The sequence below is a fragment of the Ceratotherium simum genome, chromosome 23 (assembly GCF_057802395.1).
Source record: "Ceratotherium simum simum isolate JZ-2026a chromosome 23, ASM5780239v1, whole genome shotgun sequence".
Classification (NCBI taxonomy): Eukaryota; Metazoa; Chordata; class Mammalia; order Perissodactyla; family Rhinocerotidae; genus Ceratotherium; species Ceratotherium simum.
This window is the reverse complement of record NC_141922.1, coordinates 39286352-39304117: the sequence shown is the minus strand read 5'-3', so window position 1 is coordinate 39304117 and position 17766 is coordinate 39286352. Positions and strand designations below refer to the sequence as shown.

Sequence of the window (17766 nt, the reverse complement as noted above, 5' to 3'; positions counted from 1 at the left end):
AGAGGAATGATAGCATATTTGTCCTTTTTGTGTCTGGCTTATTTCCTTTAGTGTAATGTTTTTAAGTTTCATTCATGTAGTAGCATGTATCAGAATTTCATTCCTTTCTATGTCTGAGTAATATTCTGTTATATGTATATAGCATATTTTGTTTACCCAATGACCTGTTGATGGATCTGGGTTTCTACCTTTAGGCTATAATGAATAATGCTGCTATGAACATTGGTGTACAGGGGTTGAGTAACTTTTAATGAATTAATTTTGCCCTGAAGAAATTATATGCATCTAATATGACTTGTGCCTGACAAATCATTTCAAAATTAATGTAATACCAGAAATGCTATTTTAATTTTTCTTTAACTGTTGAAATCTGTTGATAACTGAGGTTATTTGGTATAAAAACTAGAAGGTAGGGGGAAGAAAGTGAATCCAGAATCTTTAAGGATAATTTATTCAGTACTGATTTTCTGACTCAGAAGAGCACATTTTTGTCATTTTAGTGTGATTTGCTTACTACTAGCATGGATGGTCTAGAATCATAGTGACATTTAATATTATCCCCAAATGTGTTCAAGCATATTTCAAAGTTTTGGCAGAGAATGTGGGTACCAAAGGGAAAAAAGGGAAAATTAGAGTAGTATGTTGGGTTTCCATAGTAATCTTGCAAACGGAAAAATAAAACGTTAGTAATTTATTTTCTCTAAGGTATATTTTTTTTCTCCTGGGAAAAAATAGCTAAATTGTGTCTGCTACTTCCAAACTCCTTGTCGTACACTCTCTCTTTTATCAGCCCTAAGAATCACCTTCCTCTGACTTTGGTATAATAATTTTGCAGAGTTTGGCAAATGAGCAAAGATGTTTCTCTTGATTTCATCAACTTACAGCTATATTATTGAAGGGAATTGTTGGAGAGATCACTTAGACCAGCATCCTCATTTTATGTATTAGAAAATTGAAACAAGTGAATTGAAATTAGTGTTGCACAAAATAGGGACTGGGCCAACTTATCTTAGCGTGATTCTAAGTTAACAGAATCTATGGAAGAGACTTTGAGATCAGACAACTTGAGTTTTTATCTCTACAACTTATGATCACATTATTTAACTTCTGTGCCATAGCTTCATCGTTTGTAAAAATGGGGATAATGTTAATATCCATCTCAATATGTTATACAAATATTAACTAAGTATGTAACAATTTGCCCATACACCCTATGAACATGGTATATGCTTCTGTTTATTTGTGTGTCTTTTAATTTCAATAACATTTTAGTTTTCTTTTTACAAGTCTTGCCCCTTTTGTAATAGATGTATTCTTCAGTATTTGATACTTTTTATTCAATTGAGATGATTATGTGTTTGTTTTTCTCTTTTATTCTTTTACTGTGGCTATTTACATTGATTGATTTTTCAAATATTAAGCTGATCTTGCATTTCTGGAACAAACCCAACTTGGTTGTGATATATTTTCCATTTTATATCTTGCTGGATTGTGTTTGCTAATATTTTATTTAGTCATGAGTGATACTGGCCTTTAACTTTTCTTTCTCATATCTTTGTCATATTTTGACATCAAGATTATACTGTCTTCATAAAATGAGATGTGAAGTGTTTCTTCTTGTTTTATTTCTTTGGAAAAGTATACATTTCATGTGAAAATTCTTACAGTCACTATATATTCCCGTGATAATCAACAAGGTAATCCTAACTGAAAAGGTACTTGGGTATAACACATATCTCATCCAAATTGAAGGGTCTTAGTTTAGGTGTTATTTGGATATGGAAGAAGTTTTAACTTAGATGATTATTAGAAAAGAGGGATAAAGAATGCTAAGGACTGGATGGACAAAGGACACTAATGTAATTAATGTAAAGGCAATACAGGCAAGCACCTTGATCTTGTTCCCAGCTCCAACACTGTTACTGCTGTATTCCTAGAAAGTGAATTTTATACTACTCACTGATAAAATAATACTTAATGGTAAAATAAAGATTTGAAACCCACTCCAGTGGCACAATCTATATCAAATAAAACTAATTAACATATTTATTATAGATGTTAAATAAATATAATATATTTTTGTTACGGTACAGTTATGATTTTGTTTCAATTAACTTTTTATGTCAATTTTTTTTATTGTAAAATATACACAACATAACCATTTTTAAGTGTACCATTCTGTTGTGTTAAGTATATTCACATGTTGTTGTGCAACCGTCACCATCATCCATCTCCAAAACTTTTTCATCTTTCCCAACTGAAATTCTGTACTCATTAAACAATAATTCCCCATCTTAGTATTAAGTCTTCTGATCCATGAACACTGGACCTCTTCCTATCTATTTATGTGTTCTGTAATTTCTTTTAGCAATATTTTGTAGTTTTCAGTGTACAAGTCTTTCACTTCCTTGTAAAGTTTATTCTTAAGTATTTCATTCTCTTTGAAGCTATTGTAAATAGAATTGTTTTATTAATTTCCTTTTCATATTGTTCAATGTTAGTGTATAGAAACACAACTGATTTTTGCGTGTGGTTTTGTATCCTGCAACTTTGCTGAATTCATTTATTAGTTCAAACAGTTTTGTTGTGGAATATTCAGGGTTTCCTACATATAAATCTCATCCTCTGTGAACAGAAATATTTTACTTCTTTTCCAATGTGAATACCTGTTATTTTTTTCTTGCCTAATTTCTCTGGCTAGGACTTCCAGTACTATGTTGAGTAAATATGCTGCTTAATTTTTAAAATATTAGGCAGTATTTTTAAGTTGGACATAATTTTCTCTCTTGACGATAGTTTTGTGTGAAGGAAGATTTCTAGCACTGTTTCAGCTCTAATAAATTTTGTACAAATAGCAAAAGATGAAAAGTTGACTCCTTGTTGTTTTTTCTATTTCCATATTAGTTGTACTTTTTATACTGTTGGCTTTTCATTGGAAAAAAGTGTTGAATCTAACATGATAGGTTAGAAGTAAAATGCTTTAGACTGAGAGGCTTCCATTGGCTCAGAAGTAAAGGTGTCAGATAATGATTATATTGTTTCAGTGCCGTACTGGATGTGGAATATAAACTTTCCACCACCATCCCTCACCTATTATCCTTGTTATCAAAGGATAGCTCTAATTTAAGCAGCCAATACAGTGCTTGGTACAGAGTAGATTTTAAACATACTGTTCTTGAATATATAGATGTTAAATGATTTGGGAGTATCAACTCATATTATGATTAAATTAAATCTGATTTGTTATGGTGCAGGATATAGAGATGTATATGTTTATTGTCACTACAAATATATTTTGATGGAAATACATAAACTATGTATATGAGTTTATTTTTTTGGTTTGTTTTTATGTCTTTAATTGTTTTAAACATAATTATTTTATATTTTCTATCAGATCTGTTATCTGAATTTCTTGAGAGTCTAATCCTCTTGTTTGTGCTGTTCTTAACTCTTGCTCACAGTAGATTGTTTCTTTATGTGTTATGTAATTTTATATTGGGAGTTCTTCATTAGTGGGACTTTATCTGTGAGACTCTTACATAGTGGTTGATGGCCTGTTTCTCCAAAGGGATTTTATGTGTTTACTTCTCTAAGGGACACCAGGGGCTATCGTCACTAGCTTGGGGCTCTTTTCCTGTTAATTTCATAGCTAAAAGTACTTTGAAACATTACAGCAGTATGAAATCAAGCCCTCAAACCTACATGTACCCAAGAGTTGTGTTTCAAGGTTAACATTTTTTCCCTGCCTAGACTAAGAGAGATACTGATTTTTTCTTGGGTTTATTCTGTTGTTTTTCTCATTTCTTAAATTGGATACTTATAAATGTAAGCCTTTAAGACACAGTCTTTTATCCTTAGAAGAATTTATAATATTTGAGTTGGGGCATGGAATATATACATAATACAAATGTGGGCTGGGAAATTTAGCCCATAACTGGATTGCTGCTTCCCAGAGACAATTTTGTATTATATGGAGGGGGAGCAAAGATTTTGGTATACAGAATGCTGTCTCTGCCGCACTAGTTGTTACCATGGACCCAAAGATAAATAAGACTTTACCTGTATACTTGAAGAACATACTCCACTATATTTCAGCTAGTTAAGGTTGTCAAATGTTTGTGCTCACGTAGATGTTTAGGAAAGTGAAGCATTATATAATTATATTCATTAAAAATTTCATGTCATTTTGCTTACAGGACGGCCCAATGATAAAAACTACCTTAAAAGCACTAACATTTTGATGATTTGTTTTCATAACAAGTTTGCTTTGTTTAAAGCAAACATAACACACACGTACACAAATACATGCACATTCACATACTTCCTTTTCAGGGTAAATTCATAAACTGTGAGTCTTTTAGAAGCTGTTCTAATTATGTAAAATGATATTTTGAACCTCTGGGTTTTCAGTAGTTTCCATAAAGGTGATATAGAAAGGACAGTTATTGTGGATGGCTATATTGCATTGAGGAAATTAAGTCCCTCCAACTTAGTTGTGATTTTAGGCAAATCATTTAGCATTTTTTCATTTTAGCATTCTTGTATTATGAATAATGTCTTTAATAATGTCATGCTTATTCACAGCATTATTGGTGTAAGAAATGATTTTAAATCTTTAGAAAAATCTAAAATGTTGAGTGAATGCTAGAATATTGATTTACAGCTCAACCTAAAGTAAAAGTTGATTGATTAACTTCCAATATTTGGAAGCTTATGTTCATGGCAAAATTTGACTTCAATTTTTTATTAATTCAGAAATTAAAGTTGCTTTTGGCATGCTAGTTCTCAAAAAAATCCAGCATAAAGTGGTTCATTTATTAGTCCAGTAATTGTTTAAAATGCATTTATTTTCAGTGAAATTGTAAGTGAATATTAGGGGAAGGAGGGGTGGGTAAAATGAGTGAAAGTGGTCAAAACGTACAAACTTTCAGTTATAAAATAAAAAAGTCCTAGGGATGTACTGTACAGCATGATGACTGTAGTTAATAATACTGTATTGTATATTGAAAGTTGCTAAGAGAGATCTTAAAAGTTCTCATCACAAGAAAAAATACTCTGTAACTGTGTGAGGTGATGGGCGTTAACTAGACTTATTGTGGTGATCATTTTACAATATATACAAATGATGAATCACTATATTGTACATCTGAAACTAATGTAATGTTATATGTCAGTTATGTCTCAATATAAAAAGTGAATATTGGACTGAGAAGTTGTTTGGCATCAACTGCTATAGCAAAACTATTGTCAGTTTTTCAGTTATTCAAAGTGCAGTTAACCTAAGCAGTAATCTACCTCAAACTATTATTCCAAACAACCCTGTAGAAAGTAAATTTACTTTGAATTTTTTACTCAATTGCTTTTTTAAGAATGTCTCATAATAATTTTAAATCTCCTCCTGAAAATAGACTTATTTCCTTTAATATTTATCTTTAAATGGTTTTATCTTTAACATTTAGAGAGAAACTTTTATTCAAAATGTGGAAATCTTGGCATTTAGATTATCATTTAATCAAGTGAATAGCAGTTGAAAAAACAAAGATAATACATCAAGTAGGTTAGAGAAATGAAGGTTCTTGTTTTGCCTTCACATACCAGTCAACAAAATATTTTTTTTGTACTGCTTCTCCTATTTCAAGATAGTCATAGCATAAAATTTCTTTAGTTTCTCAATTATTGGCTTACTGGATTTTGTTTTTAAAATTCAAATGTTTTTATTGTGTAAATATATCCTATTAATATCAGGTCACCTTACATTTGTTGTGTGTTTTTATATCGAGTATGTATCTGGGGACCACTTTGAAATTGCAGTTTTGAATTTTTTAAATTTTTAATTAATATTAGCCTTCAAAAAAGTTCATAAGAAATTTAAAACATTTGTGATTTAAAGTATTGTTTTCTTGCTGAGTTGGGTCAAAACTATTAATTTTAAATTGTTTCAACTGTAAAGAATTTACTATAAATGAATCTAGTTTTAAAAAGCACCCTCTGAACAATTGTTTGTGTTAAGTGAAGAGAAGTATTTGTTTATATGATCCTTGGATGATTTATACTTTAAACTATGAGTAATTCCTTTCATGTTGGCATGTTGATAGGGAGCACCATACTTTTCAGTGAATATAGCTCTTAGTTTTCTGAATATCAATCTGGGTGGTGGTAGATGGGGAAGTATGAGTGAGAGGCTTAAGTGCTAAGCTTAAAAACAGTTAATCATTTTTCCCACCCTTGCATTGAAATAGTGAGAGCAAAGGTAGTGGAAACCACAGCAGGCCACTTGTTACTGTTGACTTAAGTACAAACAGTGGTGGAAGTGTTTAGCCCTTTGGGAAGTTTTGTGATTGAACAAGAACGCTGGAGTTATTTTGATAAGGGAGAGTAGCAATGTGGCCAAAACTATGATCATCCCTGAGCTCTGAAGCAGGCCAAGGATGAAGGGGTGAAGTGTTTGCTCTTCCAGAGGAACAAAGATAAATTCAGCTAGGAAAATAAACTCAGTATTTTGGTCAATTTGCAACAAAATGGTGAAAGAATTGAATTGTGTATTTTAGAACTTGGCATAAAGAGGTATGGGAAAATAGTTCAGCATCTCCAATTCTGGCTTGATTTTTGCTATAGATCTGGAAATAGAGCAGAAAATTAATGTACAAACATATTTAACAATACCACATCAAATGTTATAAATCTAAAAAAAAAATTGAAACTGCACGAGGAAGGAGAGCAAACCTTTTTCTCAAGAGTGCTTACTTAATTAAGACTAAATTTGAAGCCACAGTTTTCTTAGCATACCTACTGAATATACCTAATAGTGTTAAAATCGAAGTCTCATTGATTTGAGATGCTGTTTTCTCTGCAGTTTCCATTCTTAGGATTATGATGTTCTTCTCACTGTTGGAGGGAAAATTTAATTTATGAATGCTTCGCCCTAAGAACCTATTCATAAAGAAAGGCATACTGACTACATTATGTTGTCTTCTATTGAATTTTACTTTATAAAATGCATGCTTTTCTGGGTTTAGTTTGTGCTTTTCATTAGATGTTGTGTTACTTTAGACAGCTAACCAAAAACCTGAATTTTTTTTATAGCTTCTCAAATTCTAGGAATTTCAGTTATAGCAGATTTAGGACCACTTATTTTGGAGAAGCATTTATGTGAAAACTTCACAAGCAGTGAGCTGTTTGCTTTGCTTGGTGTAATTGGAACAAGGAATGACTATACTATCTTCAGGTTTAAGTCTATAATTTTCTGTCACAGTTAAATCGCAGGATGCTATTGCTTTGCTTTGCTTAGTACCTAAGTATTTCAACAGTAAACACTTGCCTGTTGTTTTGTGAAAATCTTCTCTGTTTGTTTTCCTTCTGAGGATTCAAGGAAATTAAATTTTCTTCTGATGGAAAGATGTAAAACTGAGGTCAATGTAAAATCTTAATATAGGAACTGACTATACCTATATTCAAGTATGTTCAGCCTAAATGGCGTGTCTGTGGTAATGAGAGCAGGGCTTTGGTTTTGTTTTGTACAAGGTTTTACTTATCTTCTTGCTTTTTGGGTGCCAAGCTAATGGCTTGTCTAAGAGATTAGTGGCTTCTGCTCTGAGAAACTATCCATAGAAAGCAGTATAGTGACCCTGTTATATTGTCTTCTATTAAATGTTAAGGGATGTTTGTTCTGACTGTTGACTACTAGTCATGACTCCTTAGCACAGAAAGAGTTAGAAGTTGAGAATATATGGCAAAGGAAAATGTGTTGAAGTTAGAAAGATGATAAAATGAGAAAAGGAAAAGGTTATATATAGGATACCAAATTCTTTAAGAATGTGAGGGTACAATTTCTAAGTAGTGGTTCACCTTGATGGTGATAATTATACCTACTATTTATGAATTATTATGTGTAACCAGTTTGCATTCATATTCTTATTTAATCTTAACAATAACTCTAAGAGATAAATATCATTATGATAACCGTTTTAGAGGAAGAAACAAATTCTGAGATCTTACATCACATGGCTAGTGTCTGAAGTCCTTAACCTAGTACATCATACTGCCCATCAGAGTAAAGCTTAAGTACATATAACTTATGTTTAAATATATATACACATCTTTTAAGCAAATTAGCCTGCTATAGAGTATTTGATCAGTTCTCAGAGATTGAGTTTAGGCTCCTGAGTTTTTTTTGAAAGTTTTAAATGAACAGCAAAGTTTGGGATTTTAAAATCCCAAATACTTAGTAGCTAATCCTAAAAGTACAGAATACATGAGTGAGTGATCACTATCTCTGGCACCATCCCTTCTTGCCTTTGAGACTGAAACTATCCAACTCCAAACCAGGTTTAATTTTTCCCCAGGCCTCTAAAAGCTGCTGAGAAGATAAAAAACAACCCAACAAACCTTTTATAGAAAGTTTGTTGGTACCAAATTTGGGACCTTATACATATCCAGAATTCAGTTTGTATTTGTTGAATTGTATAGGCTCAAGCTCTATACTTCTAATTAAGAGACCTTTAACCACATAAATAAAAAATCTGTTGTCAAATCTATTCACTTTTTAATGTCTCTTTATATTAAAATACGTGAGGCATGATGAATGTTTTGCTGTTTCTTAAACCATGCTAATTATGCTAATCATTTTTCTATGGTTATTGTAGATTCATACGTGAATACTCTATAGCAGGAGTAGACAAACTTTTTCTGTAAATGGCTAGGTAGTATATATTTTAGGCTTTGTAGACCATACCATCTCTATAGCCACTATTCACCCCTGCCAAATAGCAGCCTTAAGCAAAGGAATGGTTGTGGTTGTGAACTAGTAAAACTTTATTTCCAAAAATAGAGCCAGATTTGGCCCTTGACTATAGTTTGCAGACCCTACTCTAGAAGGAAATATTCATTGGTATGACACTAACTTGTTCTGGATCTTATGGATCTTATGCACTTGTAGAGGAAATTGGAATGGCATGTACATTGTAACCATAAAAACCATTTGATTAGTATATGTTTATATTATTAGCATTATGTGTTAGCGTAAACATTTATGTGATTAGCATTAGCATATATGATATAGAAAAGTTATAAGTAATAATTGCAGATTTAAAATTATCATTTTTTTCAGTTATTTTTCTTTAAGTTACAAAGTGTTGTATTGTTGTTTTTTTCTCAACCCAGGGAGATTCTGTACAAGCAGGTGATGATTCACCATTCTCAGATTCTGTTACCTTGGAACAAACTACAAGTAACATTGGTGGATCCAGTGGACGTGTTAGTCTGTGGATGCAGTGGGTACTCCCCAAAATTAGTATAAAGCTCTTTGCTCCAGATCCTGAAAATAAATGCACAGGTACAGGATTACTTTTCTTCTCTACTGAAAGATAAAAATATTAAACACTATTTTTAGAAGAAATAGTAGACTTAGTTTTATTTATGATTCTCATTTAAATTAAATAAATACCATTAGATCTAATTCAAGTGATTTCTATTAGCAATACCAGCATGTTGAATGTAATACCTATTTGTCTTGTTTGTATTAAAATTCATTCCAAAACTATGAGGTAATTTCTTCATTGGACGTATTGATGCATTATATCGTCACTAAAAGGATTGCAGAGATCTTGACTAATATCAGATATAGCATTTCAGACGTTAACTAGGATTTCCCCCGTCTTGAAATAGGTATCCTGTCTTAATTGTGAGGCCCATATTGATATCAATTTTGCTTATTATTGTAGAATCTTACATGGTTAATGAACAGAAAGTCTCAGTCCCTTTGTAGATGTCAGGGATATATATGCCAACATGAAATGTAAGATAGAAAGTTTTAATATTGATTGTGGGGGCTATATTGATATTAACATTTGCTTCTTATTGCAGAGCTTTGTATGGTCAGTGAACTGGAAGATCTCAGTGCATCCATAGATGTCCAGGATGTATATACCAAAGTGAAATGTAAAATAGAAAGTTTTAATATTGATCACTATAGAAGCAGGTAAATAATGAGTAATGAGTATGGGAAAAGCTATATTTTCCTTGAACAAAGTCTTTATAAGAATTTTTATATTTTAACTTGATTAATTATTTTTTAAAAATACTGAACTTATTCCCACAGAGGGCTCTTAACAGATAAATTGGTTAATTTTACTTGGTATACATTTATACATGGAATATAATGTTTTGTTTTATGAGATGGCAATTCTCTTCATAAATATCCATATTGCCATATTAAATGATATAAGCTGCTTTTACTAATCATCTCACACAATTTGTTACAAATGTTGTATAATGGCTAAGATGCCTGTGACACAGTTGATGGCTTTGGTTTTTGTTGTATACTCGCCATCCACTCCCTATACCAGTATAGTATAAGAATAGAGCAACAACTCATGTTCCTTTGCACTTTGGAGACTTTTCTTATCTCAGATGATTAATATACATGTGGTGAATGTTCCTAGAACTGTATCTTTTCTACCCTAATAAATTTCTGTCAAAAGTATGGTAAGCGAATATGATATGTTTATAAAAATAACGGTAGTAAAAAAGTAAAGTTTTAGATATTTTTACCAAGCTATATAGCACTTTTGTCATTAATTTTTCCCTTATAAAAATACAAATGCTTTTTGGGTTTTTTGCTTTATAATACTACCTTAGAGTTTTTTTTTTTAATTATAATTTACATACCATAAAACTCACCCATACTTTTTAAAGATTGTTTTTTAAACGGCATCATATTTTCAATTTCATACTATTTTGACAGAGAAACAGCCTTGAAGTTCACTTTTTTCTGGATTCATAATATTTATTCATTCAACAATTGCTTAGAGAGTACCTACAGAAGCACATATGTTTCTGTACCTTTATTGATGCATTATATACCCTAAAAAGCGTCTTTTTTATTTAACGGCCTTCTAATTCTACATTAAAAACATTTGAATTTTTATCCTTTATCACATATGTCATATTGCTTATGTCAATAACTGTCAATCTCTCACAGCTGAAAAATTGTCATAAATGTGAAGTTCAGAATATTTTGCTGGATATATGTTAAGACCTGTTATAATAGTATTATCTTACTAAGCATATGATAATTGCTTTTGTTGTATTAACAGTGAATCATTAATTGATTTTTGATAATGGAATGTTTAGCTTTTTAGTTCATTTTGAATGGTGTCTATATCAAAATGATCCTTGCAAGTGATACATGAATATTGTAGCTGAAATAATTTCTTGATGATGTGAATATATTATAATCTGTGTTCTAGATCTTCGGTGACTTGACTGTTAAATTTATGTAAGCTTTAAATGTTAGATAATTTATTTATTCATTCATTTAATTGAAGTATTTATTGTGTTTTATGTGCCAAGCACTATGGTTATGCCCTGGGAATATAGAGTTTATAAAAAAATAGACATAAATCATGCCCTTGTGGACCTCATAGTCTCATGGGTGAGATAGAAATAAACAAATAAGTATACTATACAGTTTACCTTTAAGACAGACGCTTCCATGCAGAGCTACCAGGGTTTGGTGCTAATGTAAATTGTTCCATTGATGCATTGTCAAATACATGTTTTAGTTGAGTGTAGTGTTGTTTACATCATAACTATTTGAAATAGTTTTATATGCTCAATTTTTGAAATCAGAAAAATTGAAGAGAACAGATAAGGTGAACTTATGTTTTCCAGGCAAGGGGAAGGTTGGCAGTCAGGACATTTTGAAGGAGTATTTCTACAGTGCAAAGAAAAACCTGTGGTGAGATTCATTTAGTAATTATGATATTTTGAAAATATAAACTGTTTATATTTGTTCTTTCATGCAATAGGACTAATGGTTGCAAGAATTAGAGCTCAGAATAAATTCTTTTTGACCTATTCTTCCAAAATTACATAATAAAATAAAACTGTTTCTTTAAGCTGCTTGTGTTTTGTAACCATTTTCCTATGTAGCAATTAAATAAACTTTTCAAAAACACAAAGGTAGGATTGCTTTTATTAATATATTTTATCATTAATGTATTATGTTGACTTCTTAGAAGTTTTTCCATTCATAAGTGAGTTCATGTGGGTTGTCCTTTATCATGAACTAGTGTAGTCATTTTACACTAAAAGCAATTATTTTTTGTTTATTTCCATTAACAATGCTTTTGCAGAAGATGCTCCAGACAGAGGCCATACCTGCAGTGGCTCAAACCCAAATCTATGCAAACTTGAGCAGAATTAAAACTATCTAGACTTTTTGCTTATTGCTTTTATTGCTTTTTGTCTTTTCACCTTCTTTGCTCCTGTCCATCACCTCAAGCCTTGGGGAAGAGTGTTGGTCTCTGGGGCAATGTGGAGGTGTCTTCCTTTCGTGTACTGACAAGCTGAACAGACGCACCTTGTTGGTTCGACCCATCAGCAAGCAGGACCCTTTCAGTAATTGCTCTGGCTTCTTTCCTTCTGTAAGAAATCATTTTTAAATTATGCTACAGAACTCCCGTTAACAAGAACCCAGAGAAGCAACTGAACTATCCATAGAATCAACTCTTGATTTTTATCTTCCTCTGTATCATTTACTTAGTAAATGAACTATAATGAATTTTTAAATCATAGACTGGTTTTCCACTAGAATCTAATTTGTTTCTGGGTTACTTGCATATGCTATTTGTCACTCTGGTTTTGTGAATACAAACTAATTTTACTATCAGCATAAGAAAATCAAAGTAGGGCATTAAATATAATGTTTTTAAAATTGTGCACATATTGAATGATTAAGAGTTGACCATACTGCTTTTGTCATTCTTTTTATGATTCTTACTTAGATTGCCTTTTTTTTTCCTATTCCGTTTCCTTCTAACAACTAATTCAAAGTATCTTATTTAATGCCCTCTTGAATCTGGACAAGGCTATATGTCTGTCATTGACTGGATAGAAGATGAGCACTAGACTGTACACCAATGGCTTTTAGAAGTTTAGAGCTTTGTTTTTTCTAATGGTATACAATATATCTGAACATGTTATTAAGCTAATTCTTTTAAGTGACATTCTTAAAATCAATAAAAATGCATGTAATTTTAAAATATCAAGAGCAGATTGTCACAACAGTAATAGTGATTCTCTTCAGAATTTGTTAAATTGTTGCAAACATTATTAGATATTTTCTCAGCATGCATGAACTATTTATCTATTTCTTTCCCCTTTTTTGTAGCTCAAAAGGAATTTGACATATCTCCAGCATTATAAAAATTAACCAATTATTTTAAATAATTGCATTCCTAGATTTAATTTTATTATGGTGTTTGCATAGCAAATGCTAGTTTCTAATTTGATTTCTGCATTTTTTTCTAGCCTCATCTGGAAAAAAAAGTCTCTAAATGTGGCTTTTATGTCAGTAGTTCTGTTTAGATTTATTTTCTTCTCTTTGAATGTTCATTAGTGTCCATGAGAAACTTTCTTAATTTTAACATATATTCCTGAAAAACCCCAAAATTATTATTGCCTTTTAAAATTTTTCTTCAGCAATTTTTCTAAATTTTTTGATTTTATTAACATTTCTTTATCAGCATTTTTCTAACTCTTCATTTTAAATAGTATAAAATATTGATTATTACTATATGAAAAGTAGTATTTATATTATCCCACCTCCAGCTAGTATTCATTCATTCTTTCAGTTTTTTCCCTTATATTAAGGGAATGAGGAATGCAGCAGTTCAACAAACTTTCTCTCATAGAAGTTTACCTTTCAAGAGTACCAGGATTCAATATGTTTAAAAATGTTTTTTCCAAATCAAAACATTTATACATTGAAATGCCTTTTATACTGTTTCCAGGATTCAAATGTTGCCATTATTGAAGATTTGAGTTGGGTTATTTAGATGAGTGGTTGATTCTACTCCCCTCTCCAAAGTCCAGTTTGGACACCTAGAAACAGATGGTGTTGCTGTGGCCTCTTCCACTGGGGCCAGAACACAGACACCCTTCTCCATCCACTGCTGTCTGCTGTCCAGCAACACAGTGGTAAGACTGGTAGCACTTTTTCTTGCTTTACCGTGTTTCCTTTTGTTTTAAGGGTAGAAGGCAAAAGGAAAGAGAAATCAGATGAGAGGCAGTGAGAAAGTTGGAAACAGTAAAAAATGCTCTGAAGGCAGGACAATTATACGAAAAATGATTATAGTGCACATCCATTTACTACCTGCTTTCCAAGTTTTTTTTAATGTTCAGAAAATTAACTTTTAGAAAAAGAACATGTATGAAGGTAAATTTTATCTCATCTTTCTTCATTGTAAAGTTCAGGTTAAAAACAAAATTAACAGTGATAGCTGAATCACATACTTTTTTGCTCTCACCATGTCATTGGGCAATAGGCAACAACATAGGAGGAAAATGGAAGCAGAAGAGGTTTACTAGTCGGTTAGCACAGGCTCAGACACTGCTGCTTTGCTACTTCTCACTTTTTTCCTGTTTATGTGAATATGTTTCCTTCTTTTTTTTCTTCCACAGTTCACTTCCTTTCTTAATATCATTCTTTGGACCCTAATAACTAAAAAACTTTATCAGGCCTTGGGAGGAGGAGTTGAGAATGTGGAGTATAACAACTTAACTCTAAATTTATGTTGAGTAATTTGCAAAATAGGATTTTATGTACGTTAATCGGTTCAGGAAAACTTTTTTCAAGAGCTGTCCTTTTCATATGTTGAGCAATGCAAAGTATGCATTTTATTTTACTCTTAAAAGTATACTGTTTATGTCTATAATTTGTTGCTAGTGTACAATTTGGATATGAGAGTTAATTCGACAAGTTTTGTCAGAAATATTGAAGTTACAGTGATATAGTTTTTTAGTCTTAATTAAATGTTGTATGTGTATTAATATAGTATTAAACCCAAGAAATATGAGTTGTAGAAGACTTGATAGTTACAATAGCCACTGAAAATAGGCAAGTTCTGAAAAACAAATGTTTTATTTTTGTATCATGTTACCATTGCCAGTAAACATGCATTAAATGGTTAGTTCGGTTATCAAAGCATGGTATCAGTGAGGCTATTTTTATGGGCGTCACAAATGAAAATGCATAACATGGTTATTTCAATTTCACCTGCTTAAACAACCTTTCTGTGACCCATATTATGACAGCATATTGATACTCTTAAAGAGAAATTATCGAAAATGAAGATAAAATCTATAGATGATCTGTTCCAAATTCTGAATGTTACAGCAAATGTAGAAATCATAGAAACAGGTACAAGGAAGTTAATTACCTCTTTCAGGATCTAGAACTAGAACTCAGTATTCCTAACTTTCAGTTTAGTCATTCTAACAGTCTTAGAAGCTTTTGCCCCATCTGCAGAATTGATCAGTAATGTAGTCATTAAGAGGTGTAGACATAATAAAAGATTATAATACCAACTTTCTGCTTTCAAATAGTTTTTTTTTCTCTTTTTAATGAAATGTGTATTGTGATTTCCTTTTTCTGGAACAGACAACTGCAAAACTTCTAGATGGCTCTCATCAGCAGCATGGATTTCTCTCTTTGACATACACAAAAGCTGTAACAAAAAATGTCCGCCACAAGTTAATATCAAGAAATGAGCGCAGAAGTTTTCATAAGTTATCTGAAGGTTTCACGGATGGTTCCCCTCATTTTCTTCATGAAATTCTTCTTTCAGCACAAGCTTTTGACGTTGTCCTTTGTTTTCCTTTACTTAATGCCATTGCAAGTATATTTCAAGCAAAACTACCAAGGACCCAAAAAGAGAAAAGAAAATCTCCTGGTCAGCCCATGAGGACCCATACACTGACTTCACGCAATTTACCCTTGATTTATATCAACACAAGTGTAATCAGAATTTTTGTTCCAAAAACAGAAGAAATGCAGCCAAGTATTGAAGGTATTGTCTATAGAATTTTTTTTTTGGTCTGATTTTAAATAACTTTCTTCTAGAGACCGTACTTAGTTTCCTATTTATTTTTTACTATGGTAGCTGGTTGTAGTTTGCAGTTTGGAAGAGTAAATATGTTGTAGTCATTCTACAACTAAATCTTTAGGAGATATATCAGAATACTGGGTATGTTTCTAACTCTATTAGTTACTAGAGTAATAAATATGAGATTTTTGTCTTCAGGGTTTTTGCTAGTAAAGCTTATTCTTTCTGTCATTTGTTTTATTAAGCTCAAATGTTGGGTTCTGTATACCTAAGGTAATTAAAAATTAGTCTAAAAAATTAGCCAACACATCAAGCCTCCTGTGGCTTCTTCTAGGCTTCTCAGTGTCCTCTGAAATTATTCTAGTTTTATTTTATTTTTTTTTTTGTTTGTTTTGTTTTTTATTTTTTTATTTTTTTTTATTTTTTTTATTTTTTTTTAATTTTTTGTTTATTGCAGTAACATTGGTTTATAACATTGTAAAAATTTCAGGTGTACATCATTGTACTTCTATTTCTGCATGGACTACATCATGTTCACCACCAAAATACTAATTACAACCCATCACCACACACATGTACCGAATTATCCCTTTCACCCTCCTCCCTCCCCTTCCCCTCTGGTAACCACCAATCCAATCTCTGTCCCTATGTATTTGTTTATTGTTGTTATTATCTACTACTTAATGAAGGAAATCATACGGTATTTGACCTTCTCCCTCTGACTTATTTCACTTTGCATTATACCCTCAATGTCCATCCATGTTGTCACAAATGGCTGGATTTAAGTCGTTTCTTATGGCTGAGTAGTATTCCATTGTGTATATATACCACAGCTTCTTTATCCATTCGTCCCTTGATGGGCACTTAGGTTGCTTCCAAGTCTTGGCTATCGTGAATAAGGCTGCAATGAACACAGGGGTGCATGTACCTCTGCAAATTGGTGTTTTCAAGTTCTTTGGATAAATACCCAACAGTGGAATAGCTGGATCATATGGTAGTTCTATCCTTGATTTTTGAGGAATCTGCATCCTGTTTCCCATAGTGCCTGCACCAGTTTGCACTCCCACCAGCAGTGTATGAGAGTCACCTTCTCTCCACATCCTCTCCAACACATGTTGTTTCCTCTCTTGTTAATTATCGCCATTCTGACGGGCGTGAGGTGATATCTCATTGTAGTTTTGATTTGCATTTCCTGATAGTTAGTGATTTTGAACATCTTTTTCATGTGTCTGTTGGCCATCTGTATATCTTCTTTGGAGAAATGTCTGTTCAGGTCTTTTGCCCATTTTTTAATTGGGTTGGTAGTTTTTGTTGTTGAGATGCATGAGTTCTTTATATATTTTGGAGATTAAGCCCTTATCAGATGTATGGTTTGCAAATATCTTCTCCCAATTGTTAGGTTGTCTTTTCGTTTTGTTGATGGTTTCCTTTGCTGTGCAGAGGGTTTGTAGGTTGCTGTAGTCCCATTTGTTTATTTTTTCTATTGTTTCTCTTGCCCGGTCAGATGTGGTGTTTGAAAAGATGTTGCTAAGACCGATGTCGAAGAGCGTACTGCCTATGTTTTCTTCTAGAACTTTCACAGTTTCAGGTCTTACATTCAAGTCTTTAATCCATTTGGAGTTAATTTTTGTGTGTGGTGTCAGGTAAGGATCTACTTTCATTTTTTTGCATGTGGCTATCCAGTTTTCCCAACACCATTTGTTGAAGAGACTTTCTTTTCCCCATTGTATGTTCTTGGCTCCTTTGTCAAAGATTAGCTGTCCATAGATGTGTGGGTTTATTTCTGGGCTTTCGATTCTATTCCATTGATCTGTGTGTCTGTTTTTGTGCCAGTACCATGCTGTTTTGGTTACTATAGCTTTGTAGTACATTTTGAAAT

The 17766-nt window shown here is 32.1% G+C and overlaps 1 protein-coding gene across 8 annotated transcripts in view; it reads left to right on the top strand.

Annotated features, from left to right (window-relative positions):
- VPS13B (vacuolar protein sorting 13 homolog B) overlaps window positions 1-17766 on the top strand; it is a 741189-nt gene that overhangs the window by 389179 nt on the left and 334244 nt on the right. For 7 of the 8 annotated variants that reach the window (XM_087447588.1, XM_087447586.1, XM_087447584.1 and 4 more), the window contains 4 exons: window positions 9160-9331; window positions 9862-9976; window positions 12284-12425; window positions 15443-15851. In XM_087447588.1, coding sequence (XP_087303714.1) covers window positions 9160-9331; window positions 9862-9976; window positions 12284-12425; window positions 15443-15851 — 838 coding nt within the window. Of the gene's footprint in view, window positions 1-9159; window positions 9332-9861; window positions 9977-11670; window positions 11738-12283; window positions 12426-15442; window positions 15852-17766 lie in introns of all 8 variants that reach the window. The other variant, XM_087447587.1, reaches the window with a different exon arrangement.